At 36.9% G+C, this 26,078-nt stretch overlaps 1 protein-coding gene across 1 annotated transcript in view; it reads left to right on the forward strand.

Annotated features, from left to right (window-relative positions):
* Positions 1 to 2,271: 2,271 nt before the first annotated feature.
* LOC102802702 (ubiquitin-conjugating enzyme E2 H) overlaps positions 2,272 to 26,078 on the forward strand; it is a 43,497-nt gene continuing 19,690 nt past the window's right edge. Inside the window, exons 1-3 of the mRNA XM_085497156.1 lie at positions 2,272 to 2,432; positions 4,081 to 4,157; positions 24,148 to 24,222. Of these exons, the coding sequence (XP_085353282.1) occupies positions 2,380 to 2,432; positions 4,081 to 4,157; positions 24,148 to 24,222 (205 nt within the window). The 5' untranslated portion in view covers positions 2,272 to 2,379. The remainder of the gene's footprint in view (positions 2,433 to 4,080; positions 4,158 to 24,147; positions 24,223 to 26,078) is intronic.

A 26,078-nucleotide genomic window follows, 5' to 3' on the forward strand; every position in this document is an offset into this window, starting at 1 on the left:
TTGATTTTGTGATTTAATGTACACCACAAATTCATTTAGAAACAGTTTACCAGTGATTTCCATATCAAATTTGATTACATATGTTCAAGTTGTGATCAGATAAAAGACTTGCAGCCATCTTGCTTTTTGACAATACTGTAGAATACTTTGTATTCGCTCAGAATTTATTTTCACTGAAGGGATGATTCCGTGAAAATAAAATCCAGCGAATATACTTTTTTTCCTATATTTCACATTAAAGTCTTTAAAAATCAGTGAAAATAAATTCCACACAAAACGCCCAAAAAGCCTTTTCAGCGAAAATTAATTCCAGCAAAAATAAAGTATTCCGCAGTATTACTTTATCTTAGATACGAAAAATATTTCCCTTTATTGAAATAGGGACTGTGTCATTAACAATAACTTTTCTGAATGAATGTAGATGTATGTAGATTTTCTGGATGTAGATTGCATGTTATGAAGTAAGAAGTATCGGCAATACAATAGAGCTTATAGCTGGTTGTCCTGGTCTTGCAGTTTAGTTCGAATGAATAACACATTTATATTGCATGACCGTCCATCGCTGGGGCCCATAATAATAATAAGCTTTATTGAAACCGTATCCCAGAGTGGGAACTTAGTTGAAAATACAATAAAGTAATACAAAAAGATAGCCAACAAAAAAACACAAGACAGTCAGAGACATTTGAATAAAGAAAAGAAGAATGTGGTTCACCATGTGGTTCACCATGTTGACAAGCTCATGTGGATCCCAAAACACAAATTACAGAGGTACACAGTGACATATGCGATTACATCAGTACATTAAACCTTAAAAAAATGTATTTTAAGGTCTATGGCCAGTAATAATAAAGATTAAAGAATGTTGACCCTTGGCAACAATAGTCTAAATCTGTTTATGTGATGCAAATCACCTGATGTATTGTTGTAAAAAGGTCATTTGAGTTACCTATGCAAATTTTACTGGCTTTCTTTCAAAGGATACAGATTACCAATTGTTGTTTGCTTAAAAGCATTGATTGGTTAGAGCATGAAGCTCCACCATGGTTAGAGGGGGGAATTTTAACATGAATAAACAAAAAAAATTATATTTATGATTGAAGTACTGTAAAGTGCTTAATTATTCACTGGGTATTTTTCCGACTTATTTCACTGCCAGCTAAATGCACTAAATTAAAAACCATGTGAATATGCAAAGTTAATAGAATCTATTGCTTCTTCCACAAACCAGTGAATTTAAAAATAAATGGTTATATCTGCAACATCAAACAAATCTGCTGAAATTAAGCCCAGTGACTATTCCCCCCTATAAATATAAACTGGTGAAATCCCAGGGAATTGTGATGTCGTCGTTTTACACTTTTGTTGTACATGTACTATATATTCAGTAAAGGTACATTTGTTTTTACTTTGTTTTTTTTTTTATTGATTCACACAATGAATTGCTGCGAATTCTAGTATTTGTCTCACAAGCCGGCACAATTATTGATTTATACTTAGAAACATGGTTGAAAATGGACTACAAAAGTACAACATGGAATGAGCCGTACACGCAACAGGTCGTTACGTGTTAAACTTATGTGTATCAATTTAATGTGTTGCATCATTGATGACGCTTTTAGTTAAATGCCACTGAAATACATGTGTTAGAATTTGTAATACACGGTATTGAGAGTGCCTTGTGTCACAAACGTCACATTCGTCTTTCGTACGTAGAACCGCTTTCCGCAGTCTCGCTAATTTGTGTTTACATCGGGTCAGCTGGTCGTTTGTTTACATCTGTGTGACCTGTGTCACAGCTGATCACAACATTGGACGCCATTGGCTGGTTTGTGATTATGAGGTCACGAGTAACATCAGCCAATCTTGCACATCCGATAATCATTCTGTAAATACATACGTATGTTTTAACATTTTACATTTGTGAAAAATCGTTTATTTTATTTTTTTGTTCAAAAAGAGTAAACGATGTGACCCCCAGAGAAAATTATAAGAAGTATTCCTAGTTCACGTTGCCGTATCACGTGATGACCGGAGGGATGACTCTTACATCACAGGGGACATTCCATATTTTATCAGGGGGAGTTGCCTTTATGTCGGACTCATTCTAGCCAAATTATCTTCTATTTCTTGATCACAAATGATAAGGATCAAGTATTTATTTGTTGACTTATAGCTTCTTTATTTTTTTGGTATCATCGGATCGCCACCAGACAAAAGGAATATATAATATCCTTCATAATAACCAATGGAACACGCCACCTTATAAGTTTGACAATTGTTTTGGTTCTGTTCAGTTGGCAAAGTGCTCGTCGCTCTGACGCTGTTACCGGCAGATTTCTACACGAGACCTGGAATTTTCCTAGTGTTTGGCCTAAAATGTCGTCACCGAGTCCTGGAAAACGGCGCATGGATACTGATGTTATCAAATTGTATCCTTTAGGTATTATTTTATAAAAATAGGTCGGTTGTCCGGGTATTTGGGTGGTGATCGGAAGACTCCATTAATGAGTCAGCTGGGCGACAAAAATTCTTCAAAAATCCAAAAAATTCGATTAAAATTTCGACACAAAGAGGTTGAATCGTGCGATCGTTGATATGTACTGTCAGGATATGGTCTTTTTGGAGGGAATGTTGTGGAAATGTCAATGTTTTTAACGTATGTTCGTGTGTTTTACATTCTGGTGACGAAATTACTTCAGTTCTCAAATTATGCCATTCATTTGCATGTGTATTGTTGTAGGGGCCAATTTCATCTAATTTTTCTAGCGATTTATGCATATTATCATGAAAATGTCGTGTAATCATGATCACCCTCATTTAGAGTTGCCCGTGGATATGTTGAATTAAGGAAGAAACACTGACAACAGTTATATTTCCGTCAAAATCTAAATCTAATTTTTTCATGTCCATCATCAAAAAGACCTCCCAAAATAAACATACCTTTTGTTATTAAAACAGCTGTGAATAATAGAAGTGCTGCCCATGCTAAAGAAAGTATACGCCCATGATAAATAATCTTAACCATGAAATCATCTGCCTGATTAATTATATCTTCTTGACCTCAGATGGAAATTCCATGTGTGTTCTTTTTTGGAACTGTTTTAGGTTTGTAGCTTTATACAAGGCCTAAAAACTATGTCTTTAAGTGTTGTAATACAAGTTGTGTTATATATTTTTCAATTTTCTCCTATGATAATCAGTCTTTGTTATTAAAAAAATATGTAGGTCATACAGAACAAATTTACTGTTCAAATTATTGTGATTGCCCTTGAAATATGCAAATTTCCAATATGGCAGTAGGCCAATATATACACAACACCATACAGGCATTGGAATAATTTGTGTCACTGTATTATTAGTATTTCTTGATTTTATATGGACTGATGTTGGTACTTGTACATTGTCCCTGAATGATCTAATTTAATAGTCTAGAAAGGGACTCTCATCAATGATTGTCATGTATGTATTATGATTATCTTTCTTTTAAAATTGCATGTGAAGTGGCCTTATCCTGAATATTGTAGCCCTGTGGAAATGTGTTTAATTTTCCATTATTTTTATGGATAAAATAACCGTTTGGTTTTTACTCTCTCTGAATTATTAATGTTGTGCTTCGGTAAAATGCATATTTGTGAAGCCTGTAAAAGCCTACTGGTGACCTGACCTTGCAATCAGCTGATATGGCTGACATTGTCAACGTTCATCTCATTTGCTTTTAATTTTTCAATTGGAGATTTATAGCACTATTTATTGGTTATTTTTTTCGAAATTGGGACTGACAAATTTTCATTTTCTAGCTGTGTAACTTTGTCCCTCAATTTATAACTATGGAAACGATGTCTATGCCGTGTGTAGGGTCAACTGGGGGGAAAGAAATCAGGAACCTACTTGTTAAGGGCATTCACCTAAATGTATACAACTCTGTGTTTTGTTGTTTTGACTATATGCTGGCAAACAAAATTCGTGATTGTCTTCAAAAGGATTTTATCAATATGGGCTACCACCATATTGGAGATAAAATGAAACATTAATTATATATTTCAGTCCTTGCTAAATTTCCTTTACTGTCATGTTTAGAATGGAAAGTAACCATGAAGTAACAATATTAGGAGGATTGAATGAATTCATGGTAAAATTTTATGGACCTAAAACCAGTAAGTAATTATTCTAAGGATTAATTCATCAATGTGTGACATGTAGTAACCTGTTTTGCATTCTCATAATGGCAGTGTAATTAAATCTATTCATTTCTCTTTGTTTACACATTATGACATTTGTAGGTTCTAATAATGAATAATTCTCAGATTGTAAAGCGTATTACTTGTATTGTATTGTTGAGTGGAAAATTCAATACATTATCATCCAATATCATTTTTATGAATTGGTTCATAGGTAATTCTGTGTAATCTATTAATTTTTGACCAAGTAATTATTGCTTTATGTTTCTAATTTTACATTACTACATATGTAAATAACTAATGTGTTTATGATTGAAAATGCTGATTCTCTCTTGATAGATAAATTAATAATTATTATATTCTATCAAGTCACACAAATTTTCCTTCTACCAGATAACTAATTACTCTTGCATAAACAAAAAATTGTATGGATACTTTTAGAGTGCCCACCTGTATGTGTTCAATCACTTTTATTGTGTTTGTGCTTCTATTATCTGCTGGTTCTTGTTCTGTTTCTTTGACATTTTTAAATTGACTACCAATATAATGGAACTGTACATGCTCATTCAATATATATTTATCGTGTTGGTCGCTCCTGAACTCTTCTATTCTGTTATGATTTGAAATTTTCATATCATTCTTACAGTTTTGTTGCCGGAGTGATCTCTAATCACATTTACCTGTATCATCAGCTGCATTTTAATAATTTTATCAAATCAGAGTATTGTGTATTATTAAGCTTATGTTATTCCAAATATTAATTACCAATTGTTTGTACATGTACAGTCAGTGGTTACTTTTCAATGACATATATCACATAGTTGAGGGGCTATATGTATAGGACATGGCCATGTAGCGAGATAGAAAAGTAAGGCAACATTTGCAGTCTTTCAGGTGAACTGAGTGGTTCTAAGTGTTTTCTCTGAGCCTTTCCAGCACCTAGATGATAAATTTTGAGAAAATAATAGAAGTTGTTGATATTCTAATGACATGTATTGTAATAAGAATTATGGAATATTCATATGCTAATTAGACATCATTCATTTGCAAATTTGCCTCTATGCTCTGATGCACTGAGATTATTCATATATTGGGGTTTTGAGACCTTGTCCAACAGTCCATGCTATGATGAGATCATTCATATATTGGGGTTGTAAGACTACGTTCATGCTGGAATGTACTGTGAAATCATTCATATATTGGGGTCATGAGACTAGTAGTGTAACATAATCGATAACTGCAGGAATTGTGTCAAATATTTAGGGATTTATTCATGTCTATTATCACTTCAAATGTTAGCAATTGAAATTCAATCAAACTAGGAAATGAAAAGTAGTTTGCATGTGTTGAAAATTGAAAGTTAGTACATTATGTCCTAAAATTCATGCAAATGCAGACCACAATAAAGCTTTATGGATGGTCTCTGAGTGTATCATAGCTTAGCTATAAACTGTGATTACCTGTGCAAGCAATGTTTTTTTTTTCATTTTAATAATTACATTTGCTTGCCATTTTGATCTCCAAATACCGGTAGTAATATTTAAACACACCATGAACCATTTTTCATACAAACATTGGCTGATTACATTCACACTTGACCTACATGTAAATAAAGCACATTGCTGGGTATACTGACAGCCATTTTGTTGTCTTGTCTTGTATCTGTATCATATAATAGATGAAGATCAAGGTAAACAAGGGGCAAAATGTCTGTCCTAGTCATTGTCTCAGTCGTAAAAGTTATTCTTGTGGTTACAATAACTCACTTTTATCACATCTCACTGCTGTTAGGCATGCTGTGATTGGTTGAGACTCAGTCACATGACATTGAATAAAAATGGATATTACATGGGTATATCACATGGATGACGTCACTGGAACGAACTAATACGCAGCGATACTGTGCATAACAAATTGTCGTTTGCTGTACTAGTGCTGCCTCGGCTGCTGTAGTTTTCAGGTTTGCTTTCAAGGTTTTGAAGGAACTTTATCCATCTGAAATAGACAGTGAACGTGCCAGAATGGAAAGTAAGATACTCTGTTTTGATGTTTAGGGTATTTTTTTATGAAGCAAAAATGTACAGCAAAGCCATCTCAGTCGAGGTCGCTGCGGCACGTTCTACGCTGTGAGCTTTTCTGTGGGTTCTACACTGATACTAACCGAAAACGATCTAAAGCAGTGTGTATATAGAAGGTGCCATAAATAATAACACATGGTTATTCGGGCAATATCACAGTTTGTTGTCTGCCCTTGGGCTGTTGGTCATGACCATAATATTGATGATGCCCTTGCCTTTGGCTCTGGCATCATTAATATTATGGTCATGACCACCATCCCTTGGGCAGGCAACAAATCGTGATATTACCCTCACAAGCATGTGTTATTATTTAATTATCACATCTCACTGCTGTTACGCTTGCTGTGATTGGTTGAGACTCGGTCACATGACATTGAATAAAAATGGATATTACATGGTATATTGCCCGCCAAGTGGATATTACATTGGTATATCACATAAATGACGTCATTGAAACTACTGCGCATAACAAATTGTCGTTCGCTGCACTGGTGCTGCCCCAGTCGCTGTTTTTTTTCGGGGTTGCTTTCAAATTTTGAAGAAACTTTAGCCATTCGAAATAGACGGCGAATGTGCTTGAAGGACGGCAAAGCTGCCACTGAAACTTCGCAGCCGGGGTCCCTGAGCATTTCTACACATTCCACGCTGATGCTAACTGAAACGATCTAAAGCTGTGTGGTTTGTGAATACAAGGTGTACTTTTGTGAGAAAGTAATTTCAGTCACTTCCACGGCACTCTGACATTTTTATCTGGAGAGTGATCAAATAACTTGCGTTTGAGAATTTCGCAATTCATTTCAAAAATGTTATTCTCGATAAATTGAGTGATTCACACTGCTGAAACACGGTTACTGAAAAGAGTATCCATGACCGAAAATAACATTTACTGAGTGTATTTTGCAGTTTTTTTCAGCAAACATTGTATGTATGTTATTGAGTAATGTGAAACTTGTTATAATAGATAAAATAAAATAATGTTATTGCATACTTCAAATATAAGTGTTGTTATTTTGCGGGCGAGTGGGTGTGAGTGATGTAAGTTCGATGTCATTGTGCATGGTTAATGTCTGTTCGATGTGATAAAATAAATAACACATATGATTATTCGGGCATTATCACGATTTTTTGTCTGCCCTTGGGCTGTTGGTCATGACCATAATATTGATGATGCTCTCGCCTTCGGGTCTGGCATCATCAATATTATGGTCATGACCACCATCCCTTGGGCAGGCAACAAATCGTGATATTACCCTCACAAGCATGTGTTATTATTTAATTATCCAATCTTTTGCAAATTTGCATATTAACCAGTTTGTGTTACAATGATTCTAAAAAATGTTTGACTTCTGTGTGCGAAGCACACAATAGGAATCTTGCAGTTAGTGCGTCTGTGTGTGTGTCTGTTCCACTGATATCTCAAGAACCAATTTTCAGATTTTAATGAAACATAGATGATTAGTTTCTGCATATCAATTATCTAATTTGCATATTAATTAATCAATTTTAAAAAATCTCACTTGTTTCCCAGGTACTATTAAACATATTTCAATGAAACTTGGTACATAGAAGCTCAGGAATAATGTGTAGACCTGATTAGTTTTAGGTTGAAATTTGTGCATACCGGTATTAATTAGCCAATTTTAAACATTTTCTCTTGTTTCTCATGTACATGTACTATTAAAAAGATTTCAATAAAACTTTCTATATACATTTTGTAGATATTCAGGGATAATATGCAGTATCAATTAGTTTTGGTTGAAATCCTGTGCATATTAATAACTTAATTAGCATATTAATTGTGCAATTTTAAGCATTTTCACTTGTTTGTCAAGTACTATTCAACAGATTTTAATGAAACATGGTACGTAGATGCTCTTGGATAATGCGCAAACTTGATTAGTTTTTAGTTGAAATCAGTGTACATAAATTACCCAATTTGCATATTAATTAGCCAATATTTAACTTTTCCACCAATATTACATTCACTCATCAGATCCAATGAAACTTGGTACATATACATGTAGATGCTTAGGCATGAGCCATATACATGTTCAGTTTAGGGGTAAATTTTGTGCTGACTAATTACCTAATTTGCATAAATTAATCAATTTATAGGTGCTTCACAGATATCTTTTGGTGTAATTTTCTAGATATTGGGTGAAATTTCATACACAGTGACAGTGTCGACCCAATATTTGTAGAAAGCAATTCTGTCAAAAAATAATGCCGTGACATCCAAGCTAAGCTTGTTATTAGACACACTGACCAATTTTGTTTAAATTTACTAAAAAGGGAAATGGCTTGCATAATTCTCATGACAATTGGTTGATGATTTTGATAAAAATATTCTTCCCTTTTCTGTTTTTTTTTGTCAATTCTGTCATGGCTAACATACATGTACTTTTGGTACAGGAATTTTTGTGGCTAAATTAGGTACCGATATTCTTGTTATTGGCCATTTTAACTATTTTTTTAACTGTCGTCCACCATCCGTCATCGTCGTCAACTTTTTACCTTTTCGACTTCTTAAAAACTACAAGCCTAAATGCTTTGATACTTGGTGTATATGTACCTTGGGTATACCTTGTTTAGATTTGTTTCATTCATGATATCTTCAATTCTCTAATTTTAGTGAATATATTTTTGTTCATTTTTGTTAAAAAGTGATATATTCACTACGTTCAATTACCCACCATAGACTCCGGTCAGTCAAAATGACTATTTTGAACTGTAGGCATTAATCAGCGATTTTGCCGGTGACTGAGAGATAGAATCCAGGTCAGGGGAAGCCCCATGACCTCAAGATTCTTTTACCCCTTACGTCATGAACCCACATGACCGAGGCCATCTGGCAGTGCCACATGTAGCTGTCCATCACTCTGATTTTTTCTCTGCCTCGAGTGGAGATGGAATCTAGCGAGCTCTGCTGGATCGCCTGCTTTTTTTCCTGTCCGGGTTTATAGCTTGGGTTGTTGCCGCTGCCCAGTTTTCCTTGTCATTTGTACCCTCGTGTTGCGGAGGATGTAATGCTTAAGGCCCCCGGGTGGGGATAACATTAGGCAACACTTCCCACTGGACCAAACGCTACCCGGTCGGTGTGGTTTCGGGATCAGACCCCATAGCGTGGGATGAGACCAAAACGCTCCCAACCGGATTCCAAGGCTCCTTCCCCAGACCGCGGTACCACAAATTTGGCAAACCGGGCAAAGGGGGATAGCCGCGTTGGGTGTTTTTGCCAATTGAAGACGACCCATCCAGCCCTGAGGGCAGAGTTGCTTGAGCGCATTATTATGCGTGCCCAGCACTCTGGAGACCTTGGAGGCAGAACGCACCAGCCTCCTTGACCAGGCGACATTTTTACTGGTGGGCCACCACACATCTACGTGCGACACCCCTAGTGTCGCCTGGCTCTCTTGGTCGGGGCCACTACTGTGCTATGAGACGCGGCCTTAGACGCACATGTTTTCGCCGACAAGCTGAGCCGGGGTACGTCCCCACCTTAGTGACGCAGACTGGACATCCTCCACCCTCTTTGTTCAGGGAATGGTGGGTACAGTCTTGGAGCTTCGGAGTGCAATGAACCAGAGGGTTCAGATCAAATCCGCTAGCCAGTTGGTCCTGCCATGGGCAAGCGGAGGGCACCCCAAGCACAGAAAACACAACGCCCTAGGGCCTGTTTGATGAGTGGCCAGGTCACAACTCAGTGACTACTTCAGGCCTTGGGGAACTCGCCTCATGGGGGAGGGGAGGCCCCCCCCCCTCGCAACTGCCGAACACATGGCCACATATTCCTGTCGTACAGATTGCGCCGGTGTAGTCTGGTTTGGAGACATCGGGTGACCGATCCCAGGACCTTTCCAGGTGGTGACATCCTGTTACGGGATACCGCTGAAATCTCCATTTACCCCCGTCAGTGTCTCCCCTGTTGGGCACTGCCAGGGGACTCCCGCAAGGCGGAAGCAATCAGACAGGAAGTAGCAGTTTGCTGGGGTAAGACGCCATACACAGGGTACATCAGCCGGAACTAAGTCCAGGCTTCTACCCAAATGTGTTCATAGTACCAAATCTACAAGTGGCAGGCGTCCAGTTCTGGACCTAGGCAGACTGAATCAGTACATGCTCCTCGATCGGTTCCATATGGAGACACCATTCAGGGTTCTTTACTCCCTCCACCGTTTTGACTGGCTAGCCCCACTAGACTTAAGCGGGGCTTACCTGCACATACCGATGCACCCAGCGAGTTGCCATCTTCTTCGAATCGCCCAGCTGGGCCAAGTATTCGAATTTCGGGTGCCCCCCCCCCGTTCGGGTTAGGCACAGCGCCCTACGTGTTCACCAGAGTGATGAAACAGGTAGTGCTGCTGCTTCACCAGATGTTGGTACACCTTAATCCGTACCCAGACTACTGGTTACCAACAACCCGGGCAAGGGGTTAATAGCCAAATGTGTCAGGCTAACACAGGATTTACTTCACCAGTTGGGCTCGTGAGTAAATCGACAAGTCCCACCTCGACCCAACGCGCAGTTGGTGTCCCTGGGCATGGAGTTTTGACACAAAGGTAAGCTTGGCTTAGCTATTTCAAGCATGTCGCTTAGCGCTAAGCAGCCTAGCCGAATGCCTAGTCAGCGTTCCCTCAGTGTCCCTCCGTGAACTAATGCGGATCATTGGATTGATGACCTCGGTTCGAAGGGTCGTTTCCCAGGCCGCACTACGCAGCCGCCCGGTATAACGCTTGTTATAATGCCGAGCTCTCCTATGGGAACTAGATAGGCGGGTTTCGATCTCGGACCAATTGAAGGAAGCCCTGCCCTGGTGGTCGTCACTGGCCAACCTCGGGCAGAGGGGCCCTGACTCTGATAACAGATGCCTCCCCCCAGGGTTGGGGGAGCGCATCTATTGGACGAACAAGCCCAAGGATATGGCTCCCGCATTAGTTTTGGGACTACCATATCAAGAGAGCAGTGTACTTAGCACTACCACGCTTTCTACCCATAGTTCGAGACCACAGAGTCCTGCTCCGCACTGGCAACGCATCGGTGGTCTCCTTCAAGAAGGGTGGGGGCGCATTCCCCATCGTTGTCTGTCCTAGTGGAGCAAAATCCTCCTTTGGTGCCTGGAATATGTGGAGCTAACCGCACACCACCTTCCAGGGATGAGGAACAGTCTGGCGACGTCCTTTCAGGGCGACTCCGTCTCCAGAACACGGAGTGGCTGATACCCCAGTGGGTAGCCTCCAGGCTGTTTCGGCTGTGGACGGTCCAAGGTTAGACCGGTTTGCCGCACCCCGGAACACCAAGCTCCCGACGTATGTAACACTCATGCTGACTCCAGGAGCCTGGGCCAGGGTCGCTTTGCCACCCCGCGGACCTACTTAGTTGTGTACGCCTTTCCTCCCTTCCCGCCAGTTCACCTGGCACCGGAGAAAACTTCGACAGGGGCACACCCGCATATTATCATGGGTTGCACCCAGTTGGCCAAGCAGGGCCTAGTTTCCACTTCTGTCGGAAACGTTAGTCGAAACACCAGCAGTGCTTCCAGACTTACCGGACCTGTCGTCCCAACCAGACGGCACACTACCAACGAGCCCAGCGGGTATCACTTACACGCATAGAGGCTCTCATTAGACCCGCACATACGAAAGCTTTATCTGAGCGGGCTGCCAACATCCTGGCTAGGGCGAACAGGGATTCCACCAATGCAGCCTACATTTCTAGGCTGCGAGCATACACTGGTTAGTGTAGCGGAAGGGAGATTGATCGATACCATCCCTCTATTGGCCAGGTAGCAGGCTCCGTCGTCCACCTGTTTGACGAAGTGGGTTTGTCCTACGCAACGATCGTTGGCTACAGGTCGGCCTTGTTCCCCACCATTCAAACGTACGGGAACAAGACTAACCAACTATTTACTGCTTTCCAGACGCTGAGACCCCATACAAGGGAACCGCCCAACTGGGACTTGTCGGCTGTGTAGTCCGCTCTAAGCAGACTGCCCTTGGAGCCTCTCCGATCAGCACCACTCAAATTTTTGACGTGGAAAATAGTCTTCCTACTGACCCTCGCCTCAGGTAGGCGTCGGCCATAGCTGGTGGCATTGTCCTTCTCGGATGATGTACCGGCGTTATGGACAATCAAGTTGTGCTAAAGACATGAATCAGGTTTCTCGCCTAGAACCAAATCCCAGGACACGATCCTCACCCGATTGTCATCCCCCGGCTGTCAAATTTTGTCTGCCCGGAAGGTCATGAGGAATTGCTTCTCTACCCGGTTCAAGCACGGAGTTGCCACCAATACTAGGATTTGGAACGGGGTGCCAGGCACACATCTATGTGTTATGGCCCAGGCAGGCAGGATAGGCCGGCCTCCCCAACTACCATAACCAGGTGGTTTACTGCGACTGTATTAGAGGTCTAATACTTTATATTCCTCGGCACAGAGCTTGCAGTGACACCAAGTACGAGCGCATGAGGTCTGTGCAATGGCTAACTCGCTAGTGCTAGCGTCAGGCGCCCCCCTCAAGCACACATGGAGGGCAGGCTTCTGGAGAACACAGAATGACTTTATCAACTACCATCTAGGAGACACCGAATCCATTGATAAGGGTCTCTCTAGGTTGGGTCCCATCGTAGCGGGTCGGTCTTGGTTTGTTGACCCAGACCGAACGACCGCTAGGGTCCCTGCGCATAGGCAATAAGTCAGTCCGGCATTTTATGCGGACAGACTACTCTACCATCAGCACTCTGGTCCCGCTTTACGGCCTATGCCCTCATGCAGAATTGTTTTGGTCTTTACTTCGAAAGCTTACTACCCCCCAGAATTTGGTTAGGGTCTAGCTTTCTCTGGCACACTGAACCCTGTCACCGAAGCAGCTTTTTGGCTCCTTGCTCCGGGGACAGTACAGGCAAGGTAAGACACCACCTTTTTTGGGTCTTAACTAGGGTGTTGAGTTTGTTTTCATCCCGGACTGGGAAAAGACTTTCATCCTTTTTTAGCTCCGCTGTCGACTTTGTCGAGTGGAGCTTATCATATGAGCGATTGTCCGTCGTTGTCCGCGTCGTTGTCCGTCGTCCGTGTCAATGTTTTACTTTTTCGACTTCCTCTTGAAAACTACAAGCCTGAATGCTTTGATACTTGGTGTATATGTACCTTGGGTAGACCTCTCTCAGATTTGTTCATTTCATGATCATATCTTCAATTCTCTAATTTTGGTGAATATTTTTATAATTTTTGGTAAAAAGTGATATTTTCGACTTCTTGTTAAAAACCGCAAGTCCAATTGCTTTGATATTACATATATAGGTACTACATGTGTATCTCTCTCAGATTTGTTCATTTTGTAATGATATCTTCAATTTTGGTGAATATTTTTGTCATTTTTGGTAAAAAGTGATATTTTCGACTTCTTGTTAAAAACCACAAGTCCAATTGCTTTGATATTACATATATATATACTACATATGGACCACTCTCAAATTTGTTCATTTCATGATGATATCTTCAATTCTCTAATTTTGATGAATATTTTTGTAATTTTTGGTAAAAAGTGATATTTTCTTCTTGTTAAAAACCACAATCATTTATGGTTAAAAATTATATTTTTGAATTCTTGTTGAAAACAGCAAGCCCCATTGCATTGATACTATGCATATTGTTCATTTTCTAATGATATCTTCTGTTCTTTAATTGAAATGTGCATTGCTAACAGCAGAGCTATCTCAGCCGAGAGGCTGCTTGTTTTCTGTTTGCTCGGAAAAACCCGCCACCTATCGGTGTCTGACTCTGCCTACAGTTCAAAATAGTCATTTTGACTGACCGGAATCTATGGTTGGTAATTGAACGTAGTGAATTTAGGCAAGGGTTCTCCGAACTCGCCTATTCACATAGTTCATACCCACCAACCCCCAACCTCCCCACTCTTTCCGTCGCGTTGGTCTAAGTCCTAAGTCTAAGTCCTGTGGCGCTGCCAGGTTGCCTCGATCACGTGAGTTTGTTACGTAAGGGGTAAAAGAATCTTGAGGTCATGGGGCTTCCCCTGACGTGGATTCTATCTCTCCGTCATCGGCAGAATCGCTGATTAATGCCTACAGTTCAAAATAGTCATTTTGACTGACCGGAGTCTATGGTGGGTATGAACTATGTGAATAGGCGGGTTCGGAGAACCCTTGCCTAATTTTGAATTCTTGTTTTAAACCACAAGTCGGATTGCTTTGATACTATACATATTGTTCATTTTCTAATGATATCTTCAGTTCTCAATTGAAATATGCATTGCTAACAGCAGATACTATCTCAGCCAACAGGCTGCTTGTTAAATTATAAACCTCAATTATATGCATATTGCCCATTATTCAGTCCAAAATTTTTGCAAAAGTAAACTTTTGCCATTTATTTGAAGGAACTTTACTCTCAATTCTTACTAGTTAAACTGCATCTATCCTCAGGGATCTGTTGTTAACAGCAACTTGTTTTTCAAGTGTCCTAACATTTTTTTTATGTACTCTTCAACTGATTCTGTTCAAGTTTATGACAAACGTAGAACAAAATATCAATATGTTTTAATATTTAATTATAACATGGTTAGTATGAATCTAGCCATCTGCCTGTGATCCTGCCCCAAGATTGAACAAACTGGCTTAATGTAGGGTCTCGCGTTCGTGGCTAATTTTAAGGTTTTTTTTTTTTGATTTTCTGAATCTATGTCAAATTATATCCAAACAATAGTGTAAGTTACAGAATACAATTATATTTAGAAGTTGAAGAAATATGACAAAAAACACATATGTCTCAGGATCTATTTGACTTGGTTGTACTGTTTGCGATTCAACTTGGCAGTTCACGGATTACCCAAGATTACAATAAGCCAACCACCACTCCATATGAAAAAGATCACAGGATTTTGAGTGTGACCTTCAGTTGCACTTTCGTATTCCCTGCCACTCGCTGACATAATTGTAAAGATACACAACCAAAACGTTGTATTGTTTACATTTTTTCCTTGTTTTGTTTATGTGCTAATTCATTGAAATATGCTAGAATTGTTGTCTGTTTTGTCATGCCTCTCACCCATTTTTGCCAATGTTATATGGAGTGCGTTTTAACCCTAGAATTTGAATACAAAATACCAGCCCCTCAAAATGAACGCCAGTCCACTTGAAAATTATTATAGGGAAAATCTAGATATCTTGTTTTCAGAATTAACATTATTATTATTAGGTGTTATTGTTAAAAACTATGGCCATTCGTCACCTTTTACATTCGTGGTAAAACCAGGTCTTTACCTGGTTAGACGTGACAATTGGAAATTTATACATACATAGCAATGCGATATAAACAGCAATGCATTTGGGTAAAATTAACATGTGCTTGGTTATCATTGCCTGCCAAATATGCTAATTTCCCCTGAGAGGTCCTGTATCCGCTACTTACCGGTAATAGCAGGGGGTTGCTGTTTATAACCTAAATATTCAAGTATACTGTGAACTTAAAGTAATTATTGTTTGAGAAAGTTCACCAGTTTGGCTAAGTGAAACTCATTGTGTCACTGGCGAAAAGTATGAATTTAAAAACCAGTAACTACAATCAAAATAATAATAATTGATACTATTGTGACATAGAATTTACTTTTGCTGAAGAAGTGATTCAGAGATCAAGCGAATATACTAGTACCTGTACTTTACATTCAACTTGTCAAAAATCAGTGAAAATAAAATCCATACAAAACAGCCAAAAAGTTTATTCAGCAAAAAGTAATTCCAGCTGGAATAAAATGTATTACAGTAATATGTAATTTTATAAGCTCATGTACATGTAATAATCCAGTGGGTTGAGAAATACCATTGCATGATTGTTTCAGGTGTGAGTTGCTGCCCCTGCAGATTGTGTGCGTGTACGTGCTCTGGGGGATACAAGACATCAGATTTTGCTTTGTGTTTTTATGCTGATGTTGATTTTTTCCCATTGTAAATAAATGGTAATACTGATATTTAAGGTTAAGTTTCCTATTTGTTGAGAAATAAATATGTGTTGTTTGTTCAGGAAAAAACTTTGAGTGTATGTCTCACTCTCAGCTGCTGACCTAGATTTGTTTTGTGTGGAGACATTGATCTATTTACGCTATTAAAATGGTATTCTTTTCCTGAAGTTAAACACAAACATTAAGTGCACAGTATATTAGTTTCTGAATCTAGTTTCCCAATAAAGAGATAATCTTTATGCTTTTGTTTTCGCAGTCCACCTAATAAAATTTAAACTGTTTTCTAGTATCCCATTCAGAATGTGTAATTGCATTTCAATTTCGATGCCATATTTCTTTAGTCTGTGTGCTATTTTTGCCAAATTGTAACAACACAGTATATGCAAATATACCAGTATGTGTGATTTGTGGCCTTTTCTCTCTTTTTTTTTTTCGAATCCTGGATGAAACACTAGTTCATGTATTCATGATTTTTGTTCAGAGTTGGTACAAAGACAAGACATACGGTAATTAAAGCCACAAGCGGCGTCATCGGGGCCCAAGCTGACAAGATTCTGTTTCATAATTAATGTGGTCACATGTTAGACAATCAGGTAGCTTGAAGTATCAGTAACATGAGGTCAAAATGAAGTTGATACCATGTATTTACTTGGTTTGATTATCGAAATATGGTTTTCAGGATATATAATGAGCCATGTTCTTATGCACAATAATGAGATTACATAATCATATATAGCCATTTCTAATGTCAGTTACATCTTTCATTCAATGTCTTCATAATGACACTAGTTACATGTCCTGCTCTGCGACAGTGTTTCAGATATGACTGCTATGCATATTAATGAGCTCACATGACCGTATATGGTCATCTGTTATTTTAATCAAATCTCTTGTTCACTGTTGTCATAATAACACAGGATTCATCTTCCTAACTGTAACAGTGTTTAAGATATAATGGTTATGCATATTAATGAGTTCACATGACCATATATGGTCATTTGTTATTTTAATCAAATCTCTTGTTCACTGTTGTCATAATAACACAGGATTCATCTTCCTAACTGCAACAGTGTTTAAGATATAATGGTTATGCATATTAATGAGTTCACATGACCATATATGGTCATTTGTTATTTTAATCAAATCTCTTGTTCACTGTTGTCATAATAACACAGGATTCATCTTCCTAACTGCAACAGTATTTAAGATATAATGGTTATGCATATTATCGAGTTCACATGACCATATATGGTCATCTGTTATTTTAATGAAATCAATTGTTAAATGTTGTCATAATAACTCAGGTTTCATCTTCCTAACTCCAACAGTGCTTGAGATATATCAGTTATGCATATTAATGAGGTTAGAAGCCCCCACCCCTTAAGCGCCTAGCGACAAAACCCAGCCACGTCCCATTCAGTTGAAAGAATGCATCTCAAGAGTAGAATGCACATATACAATTTTAGCCAAATCGGACCAATACAACACATGTAAATGCACAAGATTTGTTTTCATAAAATCCAAGATGGCGGCCAAACCATGTGACTGATCAAAATAATATTATTTTTCTCATATGGAGCTAAGGCTAGGCATGGTAAATATAAAAACATCTAGTAGATTGGTTGACTCACCTCTGAGAAACAAATGCCCAAACTTTTGGTCAATTTTGCTTAAAATCCAAGATGGCAGCCAAACCATGTGACTGATCTGAAATCTTTTTTAGGTTTCTGAAAGGGTTTGACATACAGATACCATGAAGCAAAATTGAAAATAATCCCTCAAGTGTTGCCAGAGTAAAAAAACTACTTCCTGTTTAGAAGAAATCCAAAATGGTGGCCAAACCACGTGACCAATCATAATAATTGTTTCAAACATAAATGGGATTCATATATAGAAGCTAAATACTACATACGAGAGCATTCTGCTAGGTGGTTCTGAAGAAGATTTTTAAGTGTTTTTTGCTGTTTTCAGGGAAAACAAAATGGCAGGAAAAGTCACATGACCGCTAAAGTTTTTATAGCTGATATCTATTACACATGAGTTGTACTATATACCATAAAAAAATCTAGACGCATAGACCCTCAGAAAGTTGTCAAACGGCCACTTCCGGTTTTATTTCAATCCAATATGGTTGCCAAACCAATTGACCAATCAAAATTCTAAAAGTCTTATACACCAGTTCACAATACAGAGTATAAGTTTGGAGATTATCACACTATTCTGTTCAGCAGTTTTCTCAAAAAACTTGACGAAAGGAGTTGCGGAAGAAAGAAAGAAGAAGAAGAAAAAAACGAACGATAATAATAGGGGCCTCGCCCTTCGGGCTTGGGCCCCTAATGATATACAAATGCATGTAAATTTAGATTCATGGTTGACATCATGGGCATAATTTTTGACTCCCGTGTGCGAAGCACAAAAGGGAGTCTTTGCAGTTACCCTGTCTGTATGTCTGTATGCCCGTATGTCTGTATGTATGTATGTATGTATGTATGTATGTATGTCACTTTTTTTGTTCCACCGTTATCTCAAGAACCACTAATCAAATTTTGGTGAAACTTGGTACATAGATGCTCTGGGATAATGCGCAGAGTTGATTAGGTTTTGGTAAAAATCTATGAATATTAATTACCTAATTTGCATGATAATTAGCTGATTTTTAGCTGTTCCATGACTGTTCCACTGATATATGAAGAACCACTCATTGGATTTTGATGAAACTTGGCACATGGATGCTCTGAACTAATGCGCAGATTTGATTTGTTTTTGGTAAAAATCTATGAATATTAAATACCTAATTTGCATGATAATTAACTGATTTTAAGCTGTTCCATGACTGTTCCACTGATATTTGAAGAACCACTCATTGGATTTTGATGAAACTTGGCACATGGATGCTCTGATCTAATGCGCAGATTTCATTAGTTTTGGGTAAAAATCTGTTTATATTAATTACCTAATTTGCATAATGATTAATCAATTTTCGGCTTTTCCACTGATATCTCAAGTACTAATCATAACATTTCAATAAAACTTGGTACATAGATGTCATATGAGACTGCACAGATAGTTTTTAGGGTAATATCAGTACATATTAATTACCTAATTTGCATAATTAATTAATTTTCAGCTATTGATATTTCAAGTAGTAATGAACACATTTCAATGAAACATGGTACATAGTTACTTGAGGACTGTGCAGAGACCTAATTAGTTTTTGGAGAAATATTTGTGCATATTAATCACCTTATTAGCATAATTAGTTAATTTTCAGCCCTTCACCTGATATCTCAAGTACTAATCATCACATTTCAATGAGACTTGCGACATAGATCTTCTAGGACTATGCAGAGACTTGATTAATTTTAGGATAAATTATTGTGCATATTAACTACTAATTTGCTTAATTAGTTAATTTGTCCTAAGAACCACTCATTGAATTTTAATGAAACTTTTAAAGAGTGCTCATCACATTTCAATGAACCTACATGTGTAGGACTATACACCATATTAGTTTTGGTAAATATTTATTCTTCTTAATCACCTAATTAACATAATTAATTAATTAATTAATTAATTAATTAATTAATTAATTAATTAATACTGATATCTCAAGTATTGATCATCACATTTGAATAAAACTTGGTACATAAATGCTCTAGGACAATAGACAGCCTGATTAATTTTGGGTTAAAATCTGTTAGCACAATAATTAATAATTTTTTGGTTCTAATCACATTTCAATGAAACTTGGTACATAGATATTACATTATGCAGGTCTTATTACTTTTACATTGCGCAGACCTTATTAGTTTTACACTTAAATGTGTTCATATTAGTTACCTTATTTGCATAATTAGTTTTCTGCATTTCCATCAATATCTCAAGTTCAAGTAATTTTGAATTAATTTTTAATGTGTCTCCAAAACTCTCAGCACACGGGAGTTCTTTCTAAGCTTTCTTTGATTTGTTTTCAAATCACCAAAAAACAGCATGTCACCAACTGTTTCTTGAGCATGCCTTTGCTGATTTCTTAAAAACTTGGCATTGACATTGCTCATGGTTGGTTAGTGATGCACGTAATTTTGTTTCACAGTTTTATTTAAAATGACAGTCTGGTGGCTATTTCGGTTTATTACAAGTGTTCCATCTATTTCTGAGATACACTTTTACAGATTCTGTTTGAATTTATTACAATTGCAAGAGAGATTGCATGTTCTCTTCAGTTATTTTGAGATTTGGATGAAATTTAACTAAACTGGTGTTGACTTTTGTTCAAAATGACCAACTGGCTACCATATGTTCTTAACCATTTCTGACACGTACCGTACTCGGCCACATTAGCTCCAAGGTCTTCAACTCAAAAAATCATGATTTTTTAGGGGTGGGTGCTTACCTGAGCACCCCCTTTGGAAAAGAGTGCAAATGACAATTTTGATTCACCATGTGACAGATTGAGGGGGATATCACGTCTTTGAGGGAAAAAATAACATTACGAAATTAGTTGCGTTGTCATGGACTTTTACAATGAAGAAACAGAAATGGTCACAAAAAATATGCACATTTTATTAGAATATTAATTATGTATCACCCGAATTTACGAGATTAAAAATATTAGAGCCTGTAGGAACACAGTCAAAGCCAAAATCTTCATCATTATCTCCACTGACGAATGTGTTGGATCGTACGCAAACTCGTGATGAAAAGCACTTTCCACGGTTTTCGCCATGATGTATTTGCATTTGCATTTAACAACATCCTTTGACCTAATGGGTCAAGTTTGTTATTAATCAATCAGAATGCTGTGTTGTACCGACGCAATTCTTCGTAGACTTTCTGGTAACGCAATGCGGAAGTGAATTATCGATGCCGAAGTACGGTATGTTGGAATTTTTAGGTCCGCTGTCGACTTTGGTTAGCGGAGCTTATCATAAGAGTGATTGTTTGTCAGCGTCTGGCGTCCGTCAGCGTCTGTGTCAATGTTTTACTTTTTCGACTTCTTCTTGAAAACTACAAGGCTGAATGCTTTGATACTTGGTGTGTACCTGGGGTAGACCTCTCTTAGATTGGTGAATATTTTTGTCATTTTTGGTAAATAGTGATATTTTTGACTTCTTGTTAAAAACCGCATGTCCAATTGCTTTGATATTGCATATATAGATGCTACATGTGGACCTCTCTCAGAATTCTTCATTTTGTAATGATATCTTTTGTTATCTAATTTTAGTGAATATTTTTGTCATTTTTGGTAAAAAGTGATATTTTCAACTTCTTGTTAAAAACCAAAAGTTCAATTGCTTTGATATTACATATATAGGTACTACATGTGGACCTCTTTCAGATTTGTTCATTTTGTAATGATATCTTTAATTATCTAATTTTGGTGAATATTTTTGTAATTTTTGGTAAAAAGTGATATTTTTGACTTCTTGTTAAAAACCGCAGGTCCAATTGCTTTGATATTACATATATAGGTACTACCGGTAAATGTGGTTCTCTCCCAGATTTGTTCATTTCATGATGATATCTTTAATTCTCTAATTTTAGTAAATATTTTTGTAATTTTTGGTAAAAAGTGATATTTTCAACTTCTTGTTAAAAACCAAAAGTCCAATTGCTTTGATATTACATATATAGGTACTACATGTGGACCTCTTTCAGATTTGTTCATTTTGTAATGATATCTTTAATTATCTAATTTTGGTGAATATTTTTGTCATTTTTGATAAAAAGTGATATTTTTGACTTCTTGTTAAAAACCGCAGGTCCAATTGCTTTGATATTACATATATAGGTACTAAATGTGGTTCTCTCCCAGAATTGTTCATTTCATGATGATATCTTTAATTCTCTAATTTTAGTAAATATTTTTGTAATTTTTGGTAAAAAGTGATATTTTTGACTTCTTGTTGAAAACCGCAAGTCTGATTGCTTTTATATTACATATATAGGTACTACGTGTGGACCTCTTTCAGATTTGTTAATTTTGTGGTGATATCTTCAATTATCTAATTGTGATGATTATTTTTGGTGAAAAGTGATATTTTTGAATTCTTGTTGAAAACAGCAAGTCCTGTTGCTTTAATACTATACATATTGTTCATTTTCTAATGATATCTTCTGTTCTTTAATTGCAATGTGCATTGCTAACAGCGAAGCTATCTCAGCCGACAGGCTGCTTGTTATATATATATTGTTCATTTTCTAATGATATCTTCTGTTCTTTAATTGTAATGTGCATTGCTAACAGCGGAGCTATCTCAGCCGACAGGCTGCTTGTTTTGTTTTCAAATCATGCGTCTTCTAGGTTGTGTCTTTGTTACGTTTGAGCTTGGTTGCCATTTGGAAACTAATGTATACTAGATCATCAAAATATCTCACTTTCAACAAATATAGATTCACCTCTGTCTTTTACATAATCAAGCACAAGTGCTTTTTTAATAAAGCAAACAGTATTTATATTTATGTGCTTAGTAATTACAGAGGTGTTTCATGATAAAAAATGGGTAATATTTTAATAATTCAGCACTCAACATATGTGACTTATTTAATGTGCTCTTCTGATAGAGGTAGAGAGCAAAGACAATATCAGTTTAACGAGCAATTTTTTTTTTATGCTGGGTTAAAATGATATTTTAGAAGCTTTTTCAATAATCACACATTGTATTGCCTATGATATATTGATATACATTTACATTTTGTTATTGCCAAATGAATATAGATATTTATAATAATACAATTTTACTGTACATACATGGATGTGTAATTAATTTATTTTGTTTTCTCTAATTTACACCTTGTTAAAATAAATTGTAGATGAGTATAACAATTAACATTATAGTAAGCTTTGTAAAGTTCATTTAAATTGATAACAAGTATTTTGCCAGCTGTTGACCACAGCACACATCTATTTAGATACATGATAATTTCTATGTGAGAACACACATTGTAGTATTATCAGTCAGTAGGCTACATATGTTATCATATTTGAGGTGAATTTCAATGGAGACTTGTGTACAACAGAAAATTGAATTATATTGCTTGTGTGTAAGACTAACAGCCAGGGATTATTTTCTTGCTGTTATTCTGTTATTTTTTCAATTAAATTATTTGTTACTTTTTACTTGACTATGTTCATTTCTTGGTGAATAATTTCACTATGGTTTAATATGTAATTAATTATTGTAGACCAACATATATGGAATATGCAGGAAATAATGAAATAATTTATAGTTGATTTTTGTGTGTGAAATACATGGGAATATATTTTGTGCTTATATTGTTTGTTAATAGTTGGTTGGTAACCTACAATCTTTATACTAGTATTCTACTTGTACAATACAATATAAATTATAGCATATACACACTGATGCAATAAAACCTTTATACAGATATATACTGTTCTGCTGTTCAAGATAATTTTCTTAAGTGATGTTAATGCAACTATTCATTTTGTATAATTTTTTTTATTAATTACGGTTGATATTAAAACAGAAATTCTACTGCAGATCATAATCCAGAATTAATTCTCTGATACCCAGTCAGTGTATTAAATTCTATATTTGCTGACTCATACATATACCCATGCTATGTATATAATCTACTGAGGCAAAACAATAATTTCAAGTAGAAATGATGTACATGTAATTAATATGTAGTACTGGAGACAGACATGTACATTTGGCATATATTTCACTGTCACAATAAGTGAATTGAATGCCAGATAGGAATACAAATTGATTCTAGTGCATAATATTGTTCAACAGGCCAATAACTAATGTTTAATTGTTTTGACTGTTAAAATTATAGGACTTTCAAATGGTGAATAAAACTATTGGAGCACCTATGTCCTACATTATTGGTTGCTATACTTGTCTGTTATGTAAGTTATCTTTAATCATATATATTTTATTTTTTTCAGCACCGTATGAAGGTGGTGTTTGGAAAGTTAGGGTGGACCTTCCTGAAAAATATCCATTTAAGTCTCCTTCCATCGGTAGGTAAACAGTGAATGGTTGTTTATTATACCCACATACAATAGCTGAAGACTGCTGGCAAAATGCCATGGCTAATGTCATAAGCATGAAACCTTTTGACCTTTGGCATGGTTAATCAGATGACAGGCTGACAGTCAACAATGATGTACGTTCTACTCTAATACTGCACAATGCAATGTTGTAATTTTAATAATTAAAATAACATCACTTTCTATGTTTTTTTATTGTGGACTATCAGAAGCCTCAAATATGTTTTTTTTGGAGTGCTGCATAGATTGGCCCAGCTGTGGCAATTTTATTGTTTTATATGATAATTCCTTAAAGGGAAGCACCTCCAGTTAAGCCTAATCTCACAGCCAATTTACTTACTAGATTAAAAATATAATGCAAAATGAATGACAGATTGACAGTCAAAACAACATAAACAATGGTGTCCCATCATTTTCTGGTGCAATCACTGGGATTGGCAGGTTTTCCCCTCAAAAACACTTTTGTAAAATCTCGGGCATTGACACGAAAATTTTCCATGACTGGTCTGTCCTTTATGTGACTACCATGTTCATGGTGGTGATTATGCCAACCAATAAGAAGGCATCTTTTGATCTCATCTGTTCTACTCAACCCTGATGCATACATGACCTTGACATACAAAATTCTTTTCTGCAAAAGTACAACTCTTCTTTTTTGAAAGTGTTTCATACTTGAGTACTCTTCATGTTTACAATAGCAATGAATATGCTACAGAATAGACTGGTCAAGGTAATTTTATATAGCATCAATATTTATAGTCAAACTAGTATATAACGACCACCTGAGGCACTTAATGGTCTTTTTTTAGACAGGTGGTTTTGATATAGAGTAGTACACAAGTACTATACTCATAGGTAATACTGTTGTGCTATTTTGTGGTTTAATCAAATTGGTTGAATTGACTGAAATCCTAAAATCACAGTTGTGTCCGAAACTGTTTCTCAAAAATTTCATTCAAACTTGAAAAATGAGGATCATGCATATTAGGTTTAAGGTAGCGAGAAGGGTTTTGTGACGTTTTTAAAGAAAACATTCTCTGTCTGTTGTCTCGTTCAGAACAGTAATTTAGGTTATATATATCAAAAGACTAAGTATAGAGGTACAAGTTCGCACAAACTGGACAGTCATTGTTTACATAATTATCACGTGACATCAAAAATGGCGAACCTTGTAAAAATGACTAAGTCCGCGATTGCGAGAGCACACTGCGGAATTTCCTGGTGAAATTTACGTCATGCATTGTCCGTAATCAAGTCCATTGAAAAGTGTCCCCGGTAATCAAAAGACCTATTATTCCGATTTCTATGCAGGTTTGTTTTTTGGTCCCCAAATTATTTCATACTTGGCACCTTTAACAGACTAATATTCTGTGACAAAGCTTTTTCTTTAAAAACCCAGACATATTTATATATATAACATCATTATCTTTTGAACGATAACTGCGAGTTTGAATGTCCTAGTCCGAACGCACTTGATTTGGCGGCGGTCCCAATGAGTTGTACTCAGTCAAAACTTCAACTCGAGAAAAACGCGAAAAACAGTTTTGGATATAAAAACACTGTAGATTTGCTGCATTATTATAAATATACACTAAAAATGGCCAAACATATTAACCACTGATATCATAGAACTCATAAAGAGTGTCAGATAATGAATAATTTCAAGCTCGAGCATGAAAAATGATGAAAACTGCTGGCATTTGAGTCCGTACTCCAGGAACGCTCGGGTTTGCATTGTTATGCAAACGAACAACGAGGGATAATCCTCTGACAAACATTACTGTCCCACTGTACACGCTGACAGTTTACAAACAAGCTAATCCTTC

Source organism: Saccoglossus kowalevskii, chromosome 3 (assembly GCF_978046115.1).
Source record: "Saccoglossus kowalevskii chromosome 3, keSacKowa6.1, whole genome shotgun sequence".
NCBI classification, from domain to species: domain Eukaryota; kingdom Metazoa; phylum Hemichordata; class Enteropneusta; family Harrimaniidae; genus Saccoglossus; species Saccoglossus kowalevskii.